The sequence below is a fragment of the Leuciscus leuciscus genome (assembly GCF_965113295.1).
Source record: "Leuciscus leuciscus genome assembly, chromosome: 2".
Lineage (NCBI taxonomy): Eukaryota > Metazoa > Chordata > Actinopteri > Cypriniformes > Leuciscidae > Leuciscus > Leuciscus leuciscus.
This window is the reverse complement of record NC_138726.1, coordinates 38,911,194-38,936,118: the sequence shown is the minus strand read 5'-3', so window position 1 is coordinate 38,936,118 and position 24,925 is coordinate 38,911,194. Positions and strand designations below refer to the sequence as shown.

The 24,925-nt window shown below is 40.2% G+C and overlaps 1 protein-coding gene across 19 annotated transcripts in view; it reads right to left on the bottom strand.

Moving 5' to 3' along the window:
* Positions 1 to 1,040: 1,040 nt before the first annotated feature.
* tle3b (TLE family member 3, transcriptional corepressor b) overlaps positions 1,041 to 24,925 on the bottom strand; it is a 36,061-nt gene continuing 12,176 nt past the window's right edge. For 2 of the 19 annotated variants that reach the window (XM_082162244.1, XM_082162255.1), the window contains exons 6-22: positions 22,565 to 22,627; positions 22,353 to 22,457; positions 18,419 to 18,451; positions 16,346 to 16,550; positions 16,179 to 16,195; positions 11,082 to 11,201; positions 10,217 to 10,267; positions 9,980 to 10,132; positions 9,428 to 9,560; positions 9,042 to 9,217; positions 8,394 to 8,485; positions 7,262 to 7,511; positions 6,298 to 6,545; positions 6,042 to 6,189; positions 5,619 to 5,769; positions 5,133 to 5,209; positions 1,041 to 2,602 (exon numbers count right to left, since the gene is read on the bottom strand). In XM_082162244.1, the coding sequence (XP_082018370.1) occupies positions 2,495 to 2,602; positions 5,133 to 5,209; positions 5,619 to 5,769; positions 6,042 to 6,189; positions 6,298 to 6,545; positions 7,262 to 7,511; positions 8,394 to 8,485; positions 9,042 to 9,217; positions 9,428 to 9,560; positions 9,980 to 10,132; positions 10,217 to 10,267; positions 11,082 to 11,201; positions 16,179 to 16,195; positions 16,346 to 16,550; positions 18,419 to 18,451; positions 22,353 to 22,457; positions 22,565 to 22,627 (2,130 nt within the window). In that variant the 3' untranslated portion in view covers positions 1,041 to 2,494. Of the gene's footprint in view, positions 2,603 to 5,132; positions 5,210 to 5,618; positions 5,770 to 6,041; positions 6,190 to 6,297; positions 6,546 to 7,261; positions 7,512 to 8,393; positions 8,486 to 9,041; positions 9,218 to 9,427; positions 9,561 to 9,979; positions 10,133 to 10,216; positions 10,268 to 11,081; positions 11,202 to 16,178; positions 16,196 to 16,345; positions 16,551 to 18,418; positions 21,043 to 21,597; positions 22,245 to 22,352; positions 22,458 to 22,564; positions 22,628 to 24,925 lie in introns of those variants that run through there. The other 17 variants (XM_082162259.1, XM_082162256.1, XM_082162257.1 and 14 more) reach the window with 17 other exon arrangements.

Genomic DNA, 24,925 nt, shown 5'->3' with positions numbered 1-24,925 from the left:
TAAAGTTTATTTTTCTCTTTTGATGGTGGGACAGTAAAGGCCGGTTCACATCAAGGACAAAAACTATAGCGTTTCAAAAATCTTAAAATTATATGACAATTTTGTGCACACCACAGTTATAACGATAACGACACATGGGAATGATATCATTGGAATCACTTTTAGAATAAAAGAAAAGAAAAAAATAATAAGAATCCAGATTTAAAGCAGCAGACGACATAACTGCAGCATGCACTTATAAACAATGTTATTGTACGCTGGTGTGGATGCTAATGTAGTTATCGTTATCGACATTAAGAGAGGATCAACAGAGGTGGAATGCAATTAAAAGGAGTTAAACTCGCATTACCCAAATGAGCATCACCACAATCACATGCACTGATCACCACATAGATCCACGTGAATTCTGTGACCATAGAAAGCGCCACACATGTCCACAGAATTACAACAATCTTTTATACTTGCAAGTTATTTTAATATATATTCAGCCTAATTTTGGTTAGTCTACCAGTTGGCAATAGGCATAAGCAAAACAATAACATGACACATTTACTAGAGTTACCATGGGCAAACATTAATAGCTAAGCTCACGGGCAGAGGAAGCGTATCAGAGTGCAGGAGCAGGTGAGACAGACATACTGTATGCTGAAATCACACCCTTAATAAAACCAGTTCAAACCACCAGAATAAATCAATTGACACGAACACACTTCCTGGCCGATAATCCACGAGGTGAAGTAATCAAAAAGGTGTGTTGTGTATGTCACCAGCTGTGGTCTGGGGACCGCAGGGCATATTTGAGTCAGCTGGGCCTGTGGTTACAACAGATAGCTGAGACAGCAGAAACTATGTCTCTTTTACACACACACACACACACACGTCTCAACTCTTCCATCAGCTTGACACCATGTGGGAACAACTAGATGGCATATCCAGTGCTGCTGGCCTCTGTCATTAATCTCCATACTTTAGACATATGGAGTTAGCCTGTGATTCATATCAGACAATGGCACTTATAATAAACCAGCATTAATAACACATTTTACAAAAAAAAAGTTTATTGAATTATTCACAACTGTACATGATCAGTGCTGACACAGTTTGCTACATACTTTGGTGTGAAGTTGAGAGGTTGTGAAAGGCAGGCGGGTTCAGGGTTTGTAATTGTACAAAAACCGGAGTTCGCAGCGACCGGTTCTGCTGCGGCCCCATGAAGCGGACTCCAGTTCCAACAGTTAAAACAGTCCACATTTACACAAAAAGGTTTAAAAGAGCTGCTCTCTTCTCTCTCGTGCGCACGCACTTTCACACTGAAGCTTCCACCAAAGTCAAGTGCAGGCAATGAATTTATTCATTAGAAAACTGGCTCAACTGGTACAGAAGAAAATCCCCAAATGACTCTGATCACTCACAAAGAAGGTTTACATCAATCTGAGCGAAAACAGGGCTGCAGGCTCATTAGGGTGGGGCTCTACAGCAGAAGTAAGCTGTCAATCACTGGAGTGAGTCATATCCCGTTTCAACAACAGTGAACTATAGTGGGGCCGCTTATGAGATCAGTTGGCAAGTTACTCATCACAGCGTGCAATCCATTCCGAGTCAGCATGTTACAATCACACTTCATCATCTGATTTCCTCTTTCCAACAAGATGCCACACAATGCAAAGGGCACAAAAGTAGTACAAGTTAGTCATTCTCCAAGTTTAATATCGCTTTCAATTTACAAACGACTCTTCCCTCTCCTCTGGGCTGTTTCCGTCATATTCCAACTTCCACAGGATTCCAGTCTGATCCAGTTTCCACGAACAGCGCACAGGCTCAAAAAGCAACAACAACAAAAAAAATACTAAGATTATTCTGGAAGGGATTTTCCAAGTGAGCCTTTTAGCAAATGGCCAGCCCAGAGTGTGCTTACAAATTAAAAAGTGTCCTAATCTACATTCATCAAGCATTAAGGACATGAGGACAAAGAAACCCATCACAAGTATATCAGGACATGGAAATATATATAATTATATATATTTATAAAACGTCTTTATTACTCCATATATACACTTTTTAACAAATTGTCCAGGGAGCAGGAGGCTAAATTTGAAGCACTGCTTCATATTACATCACAGATTGTTCACTTTTTGTTTGAAGGAAGGTAGGCGAGGGAAAAAAAATACTAAGGAAGGAATAGGCACACATAATCCCATGAGCAGACCGAAAGCAAAGGCAAGACAATATTTACTACATTAGTGCCGTCAGGGAGTCCTTGGGACAGTTTAACACGTTTCTGCTTGGATCTGTAAAGGGCCGCTCCACTTCTGTAACAATCCAGGTGTGTTAAAAATTAAAACATCTGGGAATCCGATCCCAGTGGACCAACCAATTCCTAACCTGGGTTCCAACTATAAAAGGAGGAAAAAGTGGAGGAGTGATCCCTTGAATCTGTTCAAACTCAGGCCCAAAGCTCCATCCATAGGTCTTTACATGTGGTGAACCAGTGAATTTAGTAGATCACTTCATACACGGTGGCCTTCTTGTCTCCAGATCCCGTCACGATGTACTTATCATCAGCCGAGATGTCACAGCTCAGGACAGAGGAAGACTCCTTGGACTGTGGAGGGAGGACAGCAGAAAAACCATTAGCCTGACATAATCAAACAGAGACTCAGTGACATCATAAACCACAGAGAAGTGTCAACATCACTCCCTTCTAAATATTAACTGAAGAAATTACACCACTCTAAGAGGCAAATAGGTGTGTTATTAATAGTTTCAAGTTTAATAGACAAGTGGCAACATATGTTAGCGGTGCGGAGTTGCGTGATTTTTGCCTGGAGCAGGGAGCCTTAAAACACTTTAATATTATATTAATATTTTGAATTAGCTTTAATTTTTATATTTTGTCTAAGTTTTTTGGCATTTTATATGTGCTTTTGCCATTTCTATTAGTTGTTTTTTATTTCTATTTACAGTGGCATTCATTTATTTTTTACTTCAGTTTAAGTCATTTTAGTACTTCAACATAAACTTCAGTTAGCTGCCAAGGCCTACATTGTATACATTTTTCTAGGAATGTACGATATATCAGCCACCATATAGGTATTGAATATATGTAAAATATATTTTTTATGTTATCGACCCAATATGTCAATTCGGCTGCTATATTAAAGCCTATAGATAATGAATTAATTCCTTCAGCTGAGACACTTAAGATGCGCACTGTTTGCCATGATGGTTTTGAATTGCTTGAAATATTATTGGAATCACTTTGAAAAGGAAAATACAGTTAAGTGTAACAACCAATAGTAGGCTACATAAAAGTACTGTAAAAGAAAGTTTTGAAGTCTGTTCACCCGGGCTTTAGCACACTGTTATGGGAAGTGCTCATCCACACCTTCATGACTAGCAAAGTTAGCTTGTGCATTGTAAGTTGTAATATTAAATATTATGTTTTGTGTGTGAGTGTGAGTGTGATCATGTTTTTCTATCCCGGTGGGGACTTCAACCTCAATGCACACAGACTCATGGGGACTCGTGTCACAGTGGGGACCAAAAATGAGGTCCCCATGGGTAAACAAGCTTATAAATCAAACAGAATGAGTTTTTTGGGGAAATGTAAAAATGCAGAAAGTTGTGTGTGATGGGTAGGTTTAGGGGTAGAGTTAGTGTAAGGAGATAGAATATACAGTTTGTACAGTATAAAAAGCATTAAGTCTATGGAGAGTCCCCACAAAGATAGTAAACCAGACGTGTGTGTGTGTGTTATATATAGCGCGTTATGGGAAGAGTGCATCCACAACATTAGTAATGCCGCGGTCACACTTAGACTTTGAGAACGCGAAATTTCTTTGGACCCTGCAACAGTCGTGATATGACTGCAGCGTCTTTTTTATAAACATGAATTCAACATAACAAATAATAATACACTCAAAATGTAAAAAATACAAAATGCAATCTACTCGACTTCACTGCAAAAAATATTGTTCTTTTAATTCAGCCAAGAGGTCATTTCGGGACGCATCGATCTTCTACTGGTCATACGTCTTCACGTGATGCAAATTCGCAGTTCTACTTGAAACGCAGCGAAATGCAAAACTTTTTTGCATGAGCTTGCATTTCCGGTTTGACGATGCGTTTGAATGGAAGTCAATGGAACAAAAAGTGCAGTGTTACCGCCCCTTCACACATTCTGACTATCACGTGATTACAACTTGTATCTTCACAAAATGACGTGAATGCACAAGTGATCTTGAACAAATTTTTATCTTGCATAAATATCTGATTAATCACATATAGATTTGGTTCAGTTAATTAACCCACAAACAAAGCACTTTTTTTTACTGGTATTCATTCGCAGCTCAAACACCAATGCTGTTATTTAAAACAGTAATATTAACTTAAGATGTTTTGTTTTTTTTTACAAACAAATATTAATTAATTAATAATAATAATAATAATAATAATATTATGTTAATGCATAATATGGTTAAATAATTTGTATACATTGTCCAATGACTTGTTTGCATTTTTTAGGCATTATTTTATTTCTTTGTAAGGGTTTTTTTGGGGGGGAAACATAAATTTGCCCATCTGAGTGTAAAATTAATTGTAAAAGTTAAGGAATCTTACACTGGTTCACTATAGGCTACTGTATGTATATGTTTGATTTATGTTAAAGTGCTTGGGACATGACTTTTAATGGTGAGACTTGATTTTGTAATGAGGCTTTTAAAAAAATGATTTCAAAATTTTGATTTAGATTTATCAGACAATATAGCGGTTATTGGCTTTCAAATATAAATAATTATCTGTACGCACTGTATACTGGTTTTCATTTTTCCACCTAAAATGTATATTTGATTTGATTTCAGTTTTTACATACTGATTGATTTTGATGTGCATTATTTGACAAGGTCGTTCTGAGTAAGCATTTTCTGTACAGCAACAATTCCACAGCAAAAATAAAAGCCATCACTCAATAACTATTACGACAGGGATTAAAGTCCCAATGAAAGCCTGAAGAGAGAATCAATCAAACTCACACTACAACTCACACAAACAAACATTCATTTCCAATGTAGTATGGACATTTGGATCACCTCTGTAGCAAGGGGGAGGGAATGAGGTATTGACTGACATACCTGGAAAATGCTGGCACCATAGGGAGTCCTCCAGGCATTCAAGAGATTGTCCTTCCCAGTGCTCACAAACCATTTACCTTTAGGAAATGGAACAAATACACATGGACTAATGGGTACAGAGTCAAGGTTGATCTAAATGACTTGATTCACTACAGCTCGACTTATTTGGAAGTAGAGTGGTGGGCCATTAAGAAAGAAAGAAAGAGAAAGAGAAAGAGAGAGAGAGAGAGAGAGAGAGAGAGAGAGAGAGAGAGAGGGGGGGTGGGGGGGGGGGTGGTACAAAGTGCAACCTGGCCCCACTAAAATGGAAAAAACACCACTGAATGCTAAACTACATTGTTTTCCCATGTCAGGTCTCAGACATACTTTACAGTAGGTCTAATGTCCTTGTCCTCCTCCCCCCCCCCACCCCCCAAATTTACATGCAGGTACAAGACTTCTGCACTACATATACATATAAAGTAAAGTAAAGTAACAGTGTCTTACCACAGTAGGCAAATTTGAGGGAGAGGACACAGCTCTCGTGCAGATGCAGCTGGTACTTGTCAGGCTTGGTATGATGAAGCACCTCCACATTACTACTCTCCATTCCCACAGCCAGCCACTCGCCCGTCGGACAGTAGCCCAAAGAGAAAATCTGCATCAGACAGAGCATTTAGCATTCAGACAAGTCAGTCAATAATGGGGGGGGGGAGAATACATTGCCACAGAAATATCACCTTTATATTATTGTATACAATTAGCACACAACATGAATCAGTTCTTCTAGGGTTCAAACCTACAACATTTGAATACTTGCCTAGTTATTCTTCTCTATTTATTACACAAAAGAAATTGGGTAACATTTGACATTACATGTGCTCATGTATCACAGGGCAACGTATTCATGTGAGTGTGTGTGAATTTTACCTGTGAAGTGAAGTCATGCTGTTGGAGCTGTCGTCCCTCTCTCAGGTCCCAGGATCGTACTGTGTTGTCCAGTCCACCTGTCCACAGTTTGGTGCCATCATGGGAAATGTCTATACAACTTGCCCCATCTGTGTGGCCCTGGAACTGCCTACATACAAAGACATACGCATTGTCTTTAAATGCATCAGTACAGTGTACACATCTCTATCCACAAAGAGACACCATTTAATGTGGCATCCCCTGGTGTGCTTCCTACCTGACAAGGGTTTGGTTATGAAGGTCCCAGACAGCAATATTTCCATCACTACAGCAGGAGAAGCAGACCTTGGCGTCGGGGCTGATCGCCAGCGCATAGCAGGCTGGGGCAGAAGAGGTGAGCTCGGCTTTGATACGGGGAGTCTGAGAGGCTAAATCCCATATGGTAAGAGTGCTGGCTTCTCCTCCAACAATCAGAGTACGGCCATCCGGAAGTAGCTTACAGGAACGGATGTAGTTATCCCTGTTCTGAAGAGAGAGAAAGAGAAGAGGGCAACTCATGTTGAGTTTGCATTTCAAAAATGTCTATTTCTTTTTTGTATTTCACAAGAATATGTACAAATATCACTCTCTAGCCCCTCAATAATCAGGCTGAAGAGGTCAATCAATCAAAATGGCAGAGCTAAAAAGCAGTCGTTCAGCTCCCTGTTATTTGCTCTGGCTCACTAAATCTTGTCTAACCTGTGTTTATGAAGGTTAATAGAGGAGAAGTGGCGGCCGATAAGAGGGCCCAGAATGGTAAGTGGGTAGGGAAAAGCTTTTAAGGGTTTTTAGTTGCAGCACCAGGATGAAGCACATTTTCAAATTAGCAGGAGAATTCTAGATCTGTTCCTGAGGGAGATCAATAACTCCAGGCTTTCAGACAAATTAAATCACTTTATAATGGCCAAACAGCTCATCAAATACACAGCTTTCTGCACTATGGAGTAAGCGCAGGGAGATGCACACACACACAAAAAGCAAGTTACTCTGACTGAGGGGGATAACGGAGAACCATCATGGTATTTTGCCTTAAAATAACTACACATAGCCTTATAGATTTGGTTCTATATTTGGCAGGGGAATTAAAGGGAGGATAATGATTGTAAAAAAATAAAATAAAGAGTGGATTTGTACTTCAAAAGGGATCATTCAAAAATAAGCCTGGTAATTTGTGTGGACTGATTAGACATAATTTTTTTTACCAGACAGTCGAGTTGCGAGACGGGACTCTTGCTGCCAGGCTGACTGATGTCCCAGATCTTCACGCAGCCCTTGCCGCCAGTGTAGACGTGCCGCGTGGGATTGCTGATAGTTACGGCACACACCACCTCACCATGGCTGAGTGTGTTGATCTGGCGGGCGTGACGGGGAATGCCTGGTCCAATAAGAGCGTCTGGAGGAAAAGGTACTGGTTGCATCTGGCCATCCGCACTAACGTGGAAGGAGTAGGCCCTATTTACCAGGACATGAAAGAATGAGATAAAATAATAAGAATGATCAAAAATTAAGAAATTCTCTTACACTAATGCAAAAAAAATTGTACGATTTTTAATGTTTTTAAAAGTCTGTTAAACTCTGCCAGGCTGCATTCATTTGATTAAAAATACTGTAAAAGATTAATATTGTGAAATATTATAACAATGTAACAAAAAAAAAACTTTAATATATCTTTCAGAAATCATTCTAATATGCAGATCTGGTGTTCAAGAAACAAGTCTTGTTATTAATGCTAAAAACAGTTGTGCTGCTTAATATTTTTGTGGAAACTGATACTTTATTCTACCCTGGAAATCCAGAGTTCTCACGAGAGCACAATTTAAGTTGCTCAGCGAGTTACCCTGGCATTGAGTAATGATGCTCCTTAACTATGCCCTTGTAGCCGAGCTGCACCAATCACATCGGTGTATCTGAAATAGGCGGGCAAGAGGCGAGCTAAACAGATGACGACAGCGCCACAGCGCTAGTGACAGAGAAATCACGACAGTGATTGGTCGTAGTGTTATCCAATTGCGTGCAGTGAGATTTTCAAATGCATGCTTGGTACCGCCCCTCAAAATGGGTCGATTTTCATTCCTCAATGCCAGACCCTTAATCTTTCGGATTTGGATCTGGATTTCCAGGCTAACTTTATTCAGGATTCTTTGATGAATAAAAAAGTTCAAAAGAACAGAATTTATTTTTTTATTTAAATATTTTCTAACATTAGAAATGTCACAAGCAATTTAATGCATCCTTGCTGAATAAATGTATTAGTTTCTAAAAAAAAACTGACCTCAAACTTCCTAACAGTAGTGTGTTATGCATGGTTATAGATGGCTCAATAATAGCACTTACGGTTTCCCTCCAGGTATAGAGGTCAGACTTGCTGGCAGACCGGGAGGACGCATGTGCGGATGAGGATCAAAGCCCGCCTGCAACACAGACATCTTAGCATAAAAAAAGTAAAATGTAAAAAATACATAAGCCACAAAACAAACTGAAACTGATTTGACAGTCTAATTTCTCCTGCATCAGCTCTTTTGTAATACAATTTTAATATTCTAGTTGAGCTCTTGTTTGCACTTTCTCTCTCCCCTCAAGCCTTTATTAGAGACCCCCAGACAACTGTTTTACTTCCCATGCCATCAGCGCAAACAGAGATGCAGAACAAATCATTACAAACGCAAAAGGCAATATTTACCCAGAATGCTATCCTAACAGGGTATACATGCTAAGTTAGACTCTAGAACCTGGGGACCCACCTACAAGAATGTTTTAGATGTCTCACTAATTAAAACACCTAATTCAACATATCAGCTTCCTAGTATGTTGATTAGGGAGACATCCAAAACATACAGGGAGGTGGGTCCAAAGGACTGGAGAACTCCTAGATGATCAGAAGAACTGGAGTTGGAGAAAAAAATAACTGAGAAAGGACTAAAAACTTCTGCGACCATTTAAAAAGGTTTATGTAGTCAGAAAATAATGACATGGGAGTCTAACCATCGGTGAGCGTCCATAGGCAGCAGCGGCTGCGGCGCTCATCTGAGGCGAGATGTGAAGGCCAGGGTAAACACCTGGACTGGTCAATGAGCCATTCATCTCTGGGTGGTGTCCCATCATGGCAAATGGAGCCCCATACGGCGCCGCAATTGATAATGGCGTACGTAGGGCAGGTGCTGATGGGAATATATGGAGAGAAGAAAAGCCAAAGTAGAAAAGCCATAAATACACTCTTACACTTACAAGTTTGGCTGGTTAGCATAGATTAGCTCTATTGGCTCAAAAAATTGTCCCATGATTAAAAATATGGTCACAATCTTTAGGTTTAGACGAATGGGAATGCTTGATGAAAGGATAGCTTTATAACGTGTGCATATACTACTTACCCAGCGCTTCCATACCAGGTGGTTTTCCGGGTATGGGCCTGAGCCCAGGGGTGTTGCTGGTTCCTGGGGTGGGAGCGTCATTGCGTGGGGTTGGGGTGTTGGACTTTAAACCTGGGGTGGAGGACTTGTCGTTCTGCAAGATGAAGGAACAGAGATGGAATTATCGAAGCTAAAGCTACATACCACAAATTCTCAAATCCAGAGAGCTCTCACGCACTAATCCAGTCAAACACTGACAGCTCATTATTGCTGAGGAGGATAAAGCTAAACTTCAGACCGAACCCTTCCCCGAGACCTCATCCTCTCACTCATCTTTAATCACTCTCTCTACTCTCTTTTCTCCTCTTCCCCTCTGAGGCTAGCTAAGCGCATTGAGATATTAGCCAAGACTAGCAGCTAAGCCACTGTTTGTCTGACAGTAGCTGATGTATTCATGTTACGCTTCAAACTGACATTTATGCTGCAGCTATAAAACTGCTGAGAGGAAGAGGGTTTGCAAATGTGCAGAGACTTGACAGCACAAACACCCATCCTCTAGTCCCTAACACTTACATGTGGGTGGTCCTTCACTTTAGAAGAGGGGGTGCTCCCAGAGGAGGCCACAGAAGCCGGGCTGTTGGGGGCATCTTTCTTCAGTGCTCTGGCCTTATCGAGTCCATTCTCAGGAGGAGAGTGAGACGGGCTGACCCTTGGAGTGGCTGGATCCTACAGTGGGAAAGAGAAGAGTCAGTCACATACGAAAGAGATGATGTTCTCCAAACAAAAAAGGGAAAGGCTGTTAGCTTTTACCTCGTTAGACACATCCACGACTAGATCATCACTTTTGTCGCCATCACTGTCCTGTAGTGTATAAACAGCAGATACATTTAAGACAGTTAAGAATTTTGTGAGGTTCAATAATAAATGTATAGCAGAAATTTATAAAATAAAACGTACACTACAGTTTAAAAGTTTGGAGTTGGTGAAATATTTTATATGTTTTTGAAAGAAGTTTCTTATGCTCTTCAAGTCTTCATTTATTTGACCAAAATACAGTAAAAACTCAAATTCTGAAATATTATTATAAATTAAAATAACCATTTTAAAATGTCATTTATTCCAGCAAAGCTGAATTTTCAGCTGTCATTACTCCAATCTTCAGTTCAGAAATCTTTCTAATATGCTAATCTAAGATCTAATTGGTGTTCAAGAAACGTATTAATATTGTCAATGTTGGAAACAGTTGTTCTGCTTAATATTGTTGTGGAAATTGTGATGCATATTTTCTGGACTTTTTGATTGATAGAAAGTTCAAAAGAACAGCATATAATTGAATAAAAAAATGTAAATGTAAATGTCTTTACTGTCACTTTTGATCAATTGAATACATCCTTGCTGAAGTGTTCATTTCTTTCATGAAAAAAATCTTACTGACAACAAACTTTTTAACAGTATTATAGGTTTTTGTAAGAAACTGAATTGGGGTGCACAATATATTAGTATCATTGTTCATCAGACATAATTTATTGGTAGATTACAGATTGTAGATTACATTTGCAATCAGGTAAAATGAATCTTTAAAACACTAATTTAACACTGCTGAATGTAATCTGTATCAAAAGGAATATTTATTTTTTATACTGTACAACTGGGACTGTAAAAGACAAACACTTACATATCGGCTCATGTTGTCCTTCTCCTCCACTCTGCGTTTCTTTGATTCCAAACTGTATTCAGACGAGCCTCTGTGTTTCTCACTGGCTCTCAGACTGTCTGACGGTGATACTGAATTATTCTATTGAGACAGAAAGAAAAACAATTTGATCAGAAGTTGAACAAATCACAAATAACAGCTTATCCTTGTGCACTTGCTGACAAAAACTCTTAAATGTTCCCTTGAAATAGCATTACATTTAAAGAATATGTACATTTCCCACTAGCGCATAATCAATATTTCCGGATCCTCCCTTAAAGGAACACGCCGACTTTTTGGGACTTTAGCTTATTCACCGTATCCCCCAGAGTTAGATAAGTCCATACAAACCCTTTTCATCTCCGTGCGTGCCGTAACTCTGTCTGACGCACCCACCGCTAGCCTAGCTTAGCACAAAGACTGGAGATAAATGGCTCCAGCTAGCACACTGCTCCCAATAAGTGACAAAATAACGCCAACATTTTCCTATTTACATGTGATTTGTATAGTCGCAACATGTACAAATAACAAGGTCACATGAGACACAGCCATCTTCTAACCGTATACATATTGGGAACTATATTCTTAGGTGAAGCAGTGCTACTTCTGCGGAGTGATTTGCTCGCAGCACCTGTAAATAGGAAAATGTTGGCGTTATTTGTCACTTATTGGGAGCAGTGTGCTAGCTGGAGCCGTTTACCTCCAGTCTTTGTGCTAAGCTAGGCTAGAGGTGGGGGCGTCAGACAGAGTTACGGCACGAACGGAGATGAAAAGGGTTTGTATGGCCTTATCTAACTCTGGGGGATACGGTGAATAAGCTAAAGTCCCAAAATGTCGGCGTGTTCCTTTAAAGGTGTCATCTTGAGAAACTCAAATTGATCAAAACCTTTCAAAGTTATACATGAATTTTGAACACTACCCATTCTGGTCTTAGGACAACTTCGATTAACTTTTTTTTTTATCCACTTCAAATGTTGACTACTGTATATACAAACACTCCAAGTAAAGAACTTCTTTCTCAGTATAATGTAACAGGCACTTTAGGTTCAGCTCATTAGCTGTAGACAGTCAGCTATGCTCAGAATGGCCCAGGCACTCAGCAGCACAAATACAAATATCAGAGGCGTCATGGGGCCACTGGTGGCTTTGAGCGAGCCATGTGTGTAAATTCCTCCCTCGTACAAGGTAAACACGGAAAAGCGAGGGGGTTAAGCCCCAGGCCCTGTTAGATCACCCCGTACTCCCTGGCAATGAGGAAGGGAGAGAGCGTGGGGCCTGCCAAGCAAGCCAGCCCAGGCCCCATGAAGCAAAGCAGGCGGGACAGCTGAGCAAACTATCCCTGAAGAGTGAGGCCTCTAAACCCGCCTGACCACACCACACTTCAAACATTCTGGCCTAACCCAGCAGCCCTGGGCAACCTGCACCAAGCATTACACAACACGAATGTGCCAAACTGGACAGCAGGGTCAAGCAAAAACTGATCCCTGCAGCACGGAAATGGGGAGAGAGAGAGAATAACATGGTGAAACGCACACACTAAACCAGAATAAACGGACCCTCACCCTGAGAGTTAACAAGCCAGACGACAGCTTGTTTTCCTACCCTCCCGCACATGCCCATCCCAACTAAAACACAGCAAACAGCCACCCTTTCACCACAACTAGTGGGCCTTAAATGAGGCCGAAGCAGAGAGCGAGTCCATGCATGGCCCTCTGCCAAGACCACTCACTATCTTTATTGTAGGGTTGCACGAAAACGCAATACGGCTTAGTGTGATTATCAAACTGCAAAGCGCAAATGCTGCCATTTAATTAAAAATATGCCCAGTGTGTTTCAGAGTGGAGCGTGGCACATGACCTGGTGTCTCAGCAAAACACCAGCGCGGTTTTCAGTCTCTCAGAGCAGCTCGGTTCGCAGTAAATGCTGCCCCTTACGAAAACCATCTCTGCATAAGCTTTGAGTTTCTGCACTTCAAAACACAACACGTCAACCATCTACTTAAACTTGTAAAGGACTTCTAAATCGGCCAACAAAAGAGAATTAAGGGCTCCCTTCAGTTTTCCACTAAAAAACTTAATTGTATAATATTTGAAAATTAAGAAATAGACCACCATAATTTTAAGTAAAAGTAATTGTAATTTTACAATTGTTCTGTAAAATAGAATTATTATTATTGTTTTCTTAAATACTAATTTTACAGTGAAATTTTACAATAGTCATTTTTTTATTGTAACATTTTTAAATGGTAACAACAACAAACTAATAATACTCACAATATTAATAATAAATTATTATTCTTATTATAGTCATATTGATATATAAAAAAAATCACAGTTTTTGACCAAATTGTGGAGCTCTCGAAATAAGCACAGCAAACCTGTGTTTTCACCACAAAAAAATAAGAGGGTACTTAAACTGAGAAAGTGTGTGCAGATACAGTAAAGAAGAAGAAAATGAAAGCAGAAAGGACAGGAAAGGAGAAAGGGAAAGCAGCTGGAGTTTCATTGCCCAGAATGCACTGAGAATGGAAGCGGTTGAGTGGCGCTCCCTCTGTGAGCACAGCTGGGCAGACGGGCACCATCTCTGGGCCAGAGTGTGGCCCTGCCAGGGCATGATCTCAGTGCCAAGCCCACACTCTCAGTCTGAATGACAAACCTCTATTCATGCAGAGAGCGAAGGGGAGATAGATGAAAAGGAGGATGTGGCTGGGCCAAAGGAAGTGATCTCGAAGGCAGAAGGAACTCCATGCTCTCCTGGAGACGACACAAAGGAATCCCAGGAGCTTAAACCCCACTCACAAACACACTACAACAATCTCAGTGTTGCTTTTGTCAGCATTAAGCAGCCCATTTCTCTCCCCTCCCCCTTCTTCTGCTAATCCAAAAGTAATAAATAGACCTAGACTGCTCTCTCCGCCTGACAGGGAGAAAGCGAGCAACTGAGCGTGTATGTGTGCATCTCAGCTGCGGGTTTAATAGGCTGACCTTTTAAGACAGGCTTAACGTGACTCAATAAGCAAAGTCAGAGCGGTGCTATCAGATGACCCGTGACAACAGGAAGTCCTGGCGGGCAGAGAGCAGGATGGCCACTGCTGCACTAAGCGCTAATCAGTAGCAGAGTCTGATTTCTGCAGGCATGACTGCACTCATTCACACACACACAATACACTATTGCCAAGTCAAACCTTTCTGCATATCCAGTTTAAGAGGTGAAATGGGGCAATCCAGCATTTGGGAGATAGGGAGAATTTAAGTGGTTACATGAAAACCTCAAATAAACACAGCAAGAGGTATGCACAGAGGGACAGAACCAGAGCTGTGGAGACAAAGAGCCAAAGGAACGAATGAAAGAGCAGTTAACAAAACTGTAGAAAAGAGGCACAAGAAGAAACAAAGGAGGAGGCTATGATATATGGTTGAATGAGTTAAGGTTTATCTGGGCCAGGAGCTGCAGACATGAAGAGTGGGTGAGGACAAATCCTTTAAGATAGAGAGTCAAAGTCTTTTTTAATTGTGATGAAATTATAGCGCTGCTAATCTCTGGCCTGTGCTTTTGCGCATTTTTTACCTGGATTAAAAGCAGGATTATACAGCAGGCTCCCCTCTCTCTATTTTTTTTTTTTTTTTAAAGCTTAGTGTGCCCTAATGCTGCCAGCTTGGCTCTCTACATGCTGTTAACGCACCACTGACTTCCCTCTTTATCAAACGCCAGGACTTAAAAGAATAGTTCAATGAAAAATAAAAGTTCTGCCATGACATACTTCATCCTTATTCCAAACCACATTATTTTTGTGGAACACAAAAGGAGTAATGTTAAAGAATGTACTAGCCTTTTTTTTTTTTACACAAATATTACATATTTAAGTAATAAATCACGTTTTTGTAAAGAATCATCTGAATGGTATACACTCATGAAATGAAGACTGTACTCATAATAGTTTTCTATAAAAAGCATTTCAATTTTGTATTGTGCGGGTGTTTCACTGGCTGCCATCTATGTAGATACGCTAGCAGCATAGTGTTGTTGTTTGGTGTTGCGAAGAGTGAAAACTTGTCTCATTAGCGTTAAAATTTGCACGTATTATCATGCTTGACCAGCAGAAACAGCGGGAAATCGGACATCTAGCACAGTCAGAATAAAGTCACATGTAACCATGTCCTTTGGAACAAATGAGCCAAATCAGGTTAAAATCTCATTTGGATTGTAAGGGGTGGTTTAAACTTTTTATAATCCAATCAAGGACATGTAAACAGTTGATCGGATTGAAAACCGAAACTGGAAAGGACTGCGCATGTGCAATGATGTAGAAATGGCGTAATGACACGAGGAACGAGCTGCTGTTGTTGTTAAATGAATGAAGTGACAAATGACTATCATATCTTTCTAAAGTTTTCCTTCCACTCATCATCTGTGAAGTGGAGCAGGACAATGTCCAATCAGTCCTTGTTTCAGACTTTCATCCAAAGAGGCCTTGTTTTGGGTGCAGGAACAGGAGTTTTTACTGCTTGATTAATATAAGCAGCATGGCACAACGGTTCATGTGCTCAATGTCTCCTAATTAGGACCCGAAATGGATACATATCAAGTCTGCTCTTTAAAACAAAGAAAGCAATGTAGGAGAATAATATGTGGAAACAGCAGGAAACTGTATATTTGTGCAGGGTGCACATGTTTAAAAAAAAAAAAAAAACCTTGTGACATAAACCCATAAGACTTTATTTAGCGTTCAAATAATCACTTCGTTCGGATTCATCAATCGGAATGAATTTATTCCAATTGAGTAAATATAGCTACCGTAATTTACATCAAATTCAAAGATGATTATGCTGATCCGCTTCGATAGATGGCAGTGCAGTGTCTAACACAATTGTGGCATCGATGCTTAACGGACATGAACAGCAATGCAAACGCTAGCAAAAAGCAACTGAATGCACATTTAAAATGGACACAAAAGTACCACTAAAGTAAAATGATTCATTTTGTAAAGTCTTCTGCACTTGTGTGAGGAACAAATTACAATTGAAGTTATTCGTGAAAAAAAAAAAGTAGACAAGAGATTCAGAAACTGACAGAACTCACCGTGCTAGACTCCCGCTCTTTATCCAAGGGAGAACGATGAAGGAGATAAAAGAAGCAGAGAAAGAAAAACATCAAGTCAGCATTCACATTTGTTTTCTTACCAAATCATGAGCGTACTACTTCAGGACATTTGTTGTGGTTTTCTCTTCAGTGCATGCGCGAGTTACCTCTGTGCTCCAGGTCATGGTGGTTCTTCTCATCTTTGACTGGCAGGTGTGCCTGGCTGCCCAGAGCCCCCAGCGCCAGCAGACCTGATCCTGAGCCTGTGACTGGAGGGATGCCTGGGGGCTGCAGCCCCGAGGGGTGAGGGGGCAGCTGGACCGGGGGTCCGTGGGCAGCATGAGAAAGGTGCTGAGCCTGGAGCTGCTGCTGCTGTCAACACACACATTTACATCAAGTGGGTCGGAGGGAAAGGGCTTATGGACAGCAAGCACTGAATAAAGGTGACTGGTTAAGCCCTTCTCTCACAGGATGCACAGAGAGGAACATTGGCACCCTAACACCTCCATTAGTGGCTGGATCAAAGCAGGACACTCTTCACAAGGACATGTCCTCCTTGAGCTCAGCGGGAACAGCTCACTCCAACACATACTACTGATTTTTAAACGTACACACTGCCTTTGAAAAACCACACTACTTAACATGCATCTGTTTGCAGCAAACCAGGATATGCACAAAACTATTATTACATGAGATTCAAACAGGTTTGATTTATACACACTCCCATCATACACACGGCAAAATGAAAATGAGTGTGCATGATTTTCATATATTTGTTCACTGAATCAATATGTACACGTACATTAATCCACACACACACACACACACACACACACACAGAGTCAAGTGAGTTTAGTGAAAAGTTGGTAAACACTGCAGTCACCTCACAACCCATAATATATCTGAGAGTTTACACAAAGACCCATGGTTATCATCACATAGGCTATGCCAGTCCTCCACGCCTCCTTAACAGCCAATGATATATGCCATTCTCTGTTTGTGTTAAGTTAATAGTAAGTAACACGTGGTGTCAAAGCAGTGGCTGTTTACAGCTGAGAGAGGAAGATGTAATTATGCAAGAGAATACATCAGGTAAATTTGTGTTTCATTGTGTGATTTTAATATCATCCGAATCAAACATGTTGTTCCTTGCTTAATGTCTGAAATAAAATTGTGTCTTTCTCTAATACAAATAAAGCTACAGATCTCATTGCACTGCTGTCATTCTTCATTCATCTTAATTCCCTTAAATGTACAGTGTTATAATTATATAATTTATAACCAATATAAATTTGCTTTATTAACGGTTCTGTGACACATACATACATTGCACATGAGCTTCCCACATCTACAAAAGACAGACACACCCACATAAGTAATAACTGCAAAAAACCCAATTCAGTTCAAATCAGTTCTTAACTAATAGCTGTAAATCAAACTAATTTAGTCCATATAGTATTAACAAAAATACTGACATTTATTGTCAGATAAAAAGCTGAAATACACTACAATTCAAAAGCATCAAAATATTATTTTTGCTCAGAAATAATGCATTAAACTGATCAAAATTGACAGAAAAGGCATTTACAAAAAAAAAAATATATAAAAAATAAATGCTGTTAATTTTCAAATGTGATAAGAAATCGTATTAGAAATCCCGTGACACTGAAGACTGGAGAAATAGTTACTGGAAATACAGCTTTGCCATCACATTTTAAAATATATATTTTTTTAAAAGTTATTTTTAAATTATAATGATGTTTCAAAATACTAGCATTTTTACTAGTTTTTTGATCAGCCTTTGTAAAAGGAAGTATTTTGCTCACAAAAAAAAAAAAAAAAAAACTCTTTTGAACAGTAGTGTACATACATTTTAGACATGTGAATAGACAACTAATAGTAATTTCAGTTATGCAGAATTGAGGCTCTAAATACAAAAATATTTTTCTCATGCAAAATGTAATGCATTTAGTTAATGCATTCAGTTCTTCTTTTAAGCAAACAAAACATGTATCAAATACATTTTATTGATGTCTCAGCAGTCCTGCATTCTCAATGTAAACAGCACTCATAAATATATCATATATATTTATAAAATGTGCGAGCAAGCACTACTTTTCTCGCAGTAAAAAGCCATTGCTTTGACTAAAAGAAGCACAATGCAGAACATAAACACACTAAATAACACAAAGGTGTTAGGATCTAAAGAAGGTTGGGGTCTCAGCTTCTTTAGCACTGACCATCAGAGCAGGGTAGACAGCATGAGGCTGCTGCTGATGAGAGAAAAGAGACGAGCATGTCATTACACGCTCACTCATGAATAACACATCACTACTTCACAAATCTACCCAGGCATACCATTCTGACCAATACTATTTTAGCAGTAAAGGGTGCTTTTATTTAAATGTGTGTTTTTCTAACCTCAACACATAGCTGAACACCCTTAACCTTCCTAGAAAAACACCCTGATCCCCATTAGTAATCCGCTAATATTTTAAAAGTGGCAAATAACTGGCTAAACATTCGGCTTTATTGTTAAAAGACATGTTTTGAGACAGACTGAGGCCATGTATGCTGCTAGTGTGAAATCTGAAATGCAAATGAACAGAAACAGTATGCAAAGTGAATCTGGTGTTCTGTATCAAAACAGAGCAAACCAGCAGCAAACCTCAGAGTGAGCCACTAATGTTTAACATGAAAAGCATTAACATTCACATCGACTTATGAAATGAAGGTCCAGTTTGGCTTTATCACACCTGAATGAAGTGCTATTTCTTTGATAAAAATTGTGATTGCAATTTAAAATGCAACATAAAAGCTCTAGGTTTGCTTTGCCTGTCTGCAAGACTGCACAATTTGGTATCATATATCAATATGACTAAAATAATAATAATTTTGAAATGTATTTTTATCACTACAACTAATTGAAATGAAAAACAAAACAAAACAGGAGGTTACTACAGTGTATTAGTCCTGAACCAAGCCACACTAAAAACACTGAACAAAAAGAACAGTGCCATGCTCAACACAGCGCCCATTTAATTATATCGCAGCCCTTACATTTTGATAATCGCACCAAGCCATTTCTCGTTTCCAACTCTATTTTGAATAATCGTGCAGCCCTAATATATGTAACATGCAAGTGTATGTGTGTGCGCGCGTTACTCATACTGTTTCTACAGCATCAACATAACGGCAGTAACTTACTAGCAAAGCCACATACATGTACACCACTACCAATTTAACAGGTCAGTCGTACCGCAGACTAAAGCTTTCATGGGCGTCTCTATCCTCTTGCTAACCCACTTATTTGCCTCTGCCCCTCCCTGTGGATATCACTCTCTCTCACAATGTCTCTCTCTCCTTTCACAATCTTCCTTATCCTCTCTCTCCGTGCCAAACGCTGCTGGCTCCTGATTAACGGTGAATCTTTAATGACCCCCCTTCCCCTCCCCCCTCTCCACCAGGGCTCACAGATTGATCTCCTGCCATCTTCACTAGCCAACAAATAAAAGCTTGTTTTTTCCCCAAGACTATAAGGATGTGTGTTAATTCCTGCAACATTGTGGCAAGTGTCTGCCTGACTACATCTATTTATCTACTATCATGATGACCATGTGACTGCTAAGTGTGTGTATGTGTGAGCAGAAGCAACAAGCCCTGCCCCCATGCCTCCCCCACCTCTTGCCAAGCTGCTCTGCTGAATGGCTAGCTGTTAAATGATGGAGCCCCGTCGACAGTTGCATTCAGGCAGATTCGAGGAAGCAATTACCTTGAAAACAGGGGTCAGAGTCTTGGCTCATTTGCCTTAATTGAATTCCAATATCTGGCTTTAGCTGTCCTGCCCCAGCTCAGGACCTCCTACCCACTAGCCCAGCCAAGGCTAATCAAAGCTGGGTAACCACACTCACCACAGGAGACAAACCAAGAACTTTTACATGCACATTCAAGGTTTTATTGAAATGAAATGAAATGCAAACGCTTTAAGGCCTGCTCACACAAGGATGATAATTATCCACCTTATTAATCAATGCGGAAGTAAGATATTTTCTGTGAATGTGCGAGACTTGATTCATTAGCCACTGTAGAAAAATACTAGAAGAATAACAAAGTGAAGTAAACAGTAAACTATTTGCTACAAACCAGTGTGTTTATGATTAAATACTACATTAACAATATGATAAATACCAGTTTGAAATATCAATCAGCATAACGGATTGTTTTTGTACAGCTGAAATAACAGGATGTGAATGACACCAGAAGCCTCGCACATTCAAGTAACAAAATGGAAGCATCAGCTTAAATTATAAATAAGGTGGGTAATGTAAACTAAACTATAAGGTTCAAAATGTGGCAAGTCCTTACCAGAGTTACAATGATGACACAAATAAATTATATTGTTGGAATCACTTTTAGATATAAATTTTTTTCCATCTGATAAACAAAAACGTTGACAGCCAAACAGAATCCACTGGAATTTAAAGAGCTTGAGCGTTTAAATCAGATGGCGGCATAACTGTGCGCACTTTTATAATAAACAGAGCATTATCATTAGTTGGTGAGGACACTAGTATTACATTATAGTTATCTTTATAGTTTGTTGTTGATGTGAATGGTCCTTTATTCTGGCAGAAATCGTACTAGTTTGGGTTTTTGAAAAATCAGAGCATGTGTACACGGTCAGAATACAACTGCGCTTGCTCTGAACGACAAAGACAACACGCATCTTCAAATATTCAATTACACACCGTGTCATGTATATTTGGACAGAAAGAGGAAGACTGTAGCTGCTCGACTATGCAAAAACCTGCTGTAGTTTGCTTGACTGCGCATGTAAGAGTTCTTCAGTTTATAGTCTACTGACCTAGCCTGGCAAGCCAGACCTACATCAAGATGTTAGGTCTGGAAACTCACCATAGACACGGCTCAAACCGAGGGGCGGGATAAACGGCTGTCTTTCAAATTCCCTCTGCACGCAATAGGACAGCGCTTCAACCAACCAGAGCGTTTTCCCAACAGCGGAGCTTACGTTAGTTGATAGACTCAACTTTTGCCATATCTGGCCGGCAAAACGACGAACACATCTTCCTTTTTTTAAGAATGACTTAAGTGCCGTTCTTTGCGCTTTTCTCAAATAAAAACTTAACTCCAAGTCCTCCAGAGTCGCGGACAAAGCCGATTCGAAAGACTGTTCTCCAGCAGCCGTCATTCTTTGTTTTCAAGTCGCAGCCAGGTAACCGTCGCAACTCTGTCGTCATATGTTAAGCCCGCCCCACCTACTCTATAAGCGACGTGATTGCCCTGACCCAATTTAGGTTTTTGCAGCTCGAAAGTCTATGGAGAGTTGCTAGACTACCCTGGCTGCAAAATACATTTTGCTGCCGCTAGGGTGCGTCTTGATTTCTAGTCTACTACTGACCTACAGAAATGCATAATTTATATATATTTTTTAAATTCATGGAGTTATCTCTGGATTACAATCAAAGATTGTAATTCAAGTAATGTTTGTGTTGCCCAAGTGAGTAGGAAGCTTCTCAATGCTCCTTAACACAAGCTCTTTAAAGTATTTAACATGGCTAATCACAGACAACCCTAACAGAATTAGACTTCTCCCCTTTGTGTGATCAAAACAAGAGCTTAACTACACAAGCCCAAACATGTCTCTCTCCACATGCCTCTCAAATGTGACAAACAGACACACAGATCAGCACGTATTGATAAGACAAAAACAATGGCATAAAAAGGCAAACAAAATGGTGTAAACATCACATTACAAATTAAAACAAAGTAAAAAATAAGACCATGAAGGGCAGGAGCAAATCTGCAGCAGGAGATTGATGGGACTAAGACACACCAACAATCCCGATCTCCTCCCAGAACACTAGTATAAATGGCTCTAGCAATCACGGATTTGTCCTTGGACTGTTTAGGAGCTGCGTGTTGGATTGAAGGTTTTACACTGGAGGATTACAACTGATGCATCACCTTTGACCCCACCTGTGGGAGTAGGCTAATTTAACTGCTTCTTAGAGAGCAAATTTGATCTTTATTACCAGACTATAAATCCAATTGTCATTTAGGAGCCAGGCATGAATGCATTAGTACACTGAGCTGCTTGTGTGCAGGTTTGTCCCTGGCCCTGGTCAAATGAAGGAGAAAGAGGGGTATACACACGGTGAGAGGCAGATTGGGAAGTCCACGTACCCCGATGATGGCATTCAACTCGGTCATTGTCACTTGCTTAGCACGTTCAACAGCCTGTGCGACCTGCTGTTGGTGCTGAGGAAAGAAAAAAGACAAATCAATACACAGAAAATTAGCATGGTTGGGCTAACAGAAATAATGGCAAACAGCAAATTTTATGAAGAAAGATGGAGAATATTTACCTCTTGTGACAAAAAAGGCATTATTTGAGCAAGAATTGCATTTAGCCGTTTGGCAATCTCAGTCTGAAAGAGAGAGAAAAAAAAAAAGAGACATACAAACAGTACGTTATTGAATGTTGTCAGCTCTTCTCTAATCACTCAAATGTGCTTAATTTCCGACAGCATGCACTCAAACACCCTTACATTACTTTCACGTTGCTGAATGCTCTAATCAAGCCTCCGCAGATCTAAACGAGGCATGATGGGATACCTCCAGAACTCCTGATTAATGAAGTAAAAACTTCAGAAACGTCTGTTTTCGCTAACGTTGCCATGTGTCTGATTCGGCGCATAATGAACAAGAGGCTCTTTGAGGGCTGATATGGTGTGTGTGGCTCACAAAGCCAAACGGCGCTCCAGCACACTGCTACTGAAACAGATCTGGCCAAATCCACAGCTTTGCCAGGCCAAGATGGGCAGAAGGCCTGGGTTGCCCATCTGGCCAAGAGATCGAGAGAGAAGGAGATATAAAGGAAGGGGGGGGTTGTCTGGCCTCAACCACCCCACCACCCCCTCATTACCCAGACAGATTATTTCATTAAGATGCTGAAATATGCTAATGCTGATTTGGTGCTGGGAGATTAACGATGGCAATACTGAGCAATTACCATTTTTCCCCATGCTCCCATTCCAGCAGCGCAGGAGGCGAGGAACCGGAGCCCTACAGCAATATTCAAAATGACTTTTATTGATATGGAGAGACGGACAGGGTAATCAGCCAACATGCTCTGGTTCTCCTGCATTACTCACAGTTACCTGAAGTCCCCAAGAGCTATATTTCATCTTGAGCAATGCTAACGCTTCAGGATGAAAGGGAGAGAAGGGTAAGGAGAGCACGAGGGAGGGGGAGAGGAAGTATGGGGCGGTGAACAAATTGATTATAGGTTGGAGCAGATGGCCCAGCAGGTGAGGGAGGAGATAAATTTCTCTTTCTTTCACTGAGAACCACATTCCGTTCATTTTTTGGCAGTGTGACCTCTGTGCCTGTGGGAGGGTGCTGACCCTGGCACTCTGATGGATTCGGTCTCTCTTTAGAGCGGGTGAGAGTGGATGTGTTCTGACCTGTGATGAACTGTCTCTAGGGATGTGAACAAAGGATCTAAGCCCTCTCCACACCCCTTTAGAGTCATTGAGCTATTAACGCCTTTTCAGCTCAGCTTTGCTACACAAACACACACTCCTTCACAAAACAAACACATACAACAACAATCTGTTGGCATCTAACTAAAAAAGAAATATTAGAGCATAAAACGCTGCCTGCCCTCATACACAAGCCATACGCTGAGGTTCTTTTTCCTCGCTCACTCTATCATTTCGCACCCTCCCCTTGGCTTCCATTCCTGTATGCCACTCTCAGGTTGCCACAGCAACCGGCCCACCCCTATCTCTCCCTCAGATCATTATGTAAATTGGAGCTCTGCTTGACCATAACAGGCAGTAAAATCATATTACGCGCACAGGGGCAGGTCATTAAATTGAATTTTCGGCCTGTCGATCAGATCAACTCAGCAAATTAATGTGGGATGAAAGGGAGCAGAAGGGGGAGGGGGGAGTAACGGCTTGTCTTTCATGGGTGGGGTGAAGCGTGTGTGTGTGTGTGCGTGCGCGTGTGCGTCTGTGTGTGTTAAGAAAGAAGATTGAGAAACACAACCCCTACATCTGAGCCAAAAAAACCTAGTAACTGTCCAAAGGAGAAGATATTCCACAGTAATTATCAGAAGAGACTTTTTCCATTAATAAACAGCATACAAGACTTGTTAGTACACAACACTCCATGTACCACAGCATTCAAATACAGGAGAGCAGTGAGCACCTGCTTTAGCTAACAAGCTTCTGTTGTGATGCCGGTTTGGATCAAGCAATGTGGATTGTGGTACAAATATCTACAGTAAAAAACCAAAAACACACCTTTAAGCGAGACATGACGCAAGGGATACTATCTTATAATAGGAATAGTGTCTATGTAGGGCTGCTCGATTATGACAAAAATCTCTCATGATTATTTTTGGTCAATATTGAAATCACAATTATTTAACACAATTACAGCTCGATGATTTGATGAAAGTCTTATTTCACGATACGAGTCATTTTAAATATCAGTAAAATTTCAATTATCAATACTTTAGCAAAAACGAATACTAGCTTTACTAATGTAAGATAAGGTCCTAAAAATAATTACAGAATACAAGTAAACAGTCAGCAATACAAAGAAAACAAAGAAACTAATTACAATCAAACCAGACAAATAAATACAACAGAGCAAAAATACAAATTAAATAAGCAGTGCTCTATTCAAAGTAATAGCCTATGAGTTACAATAAC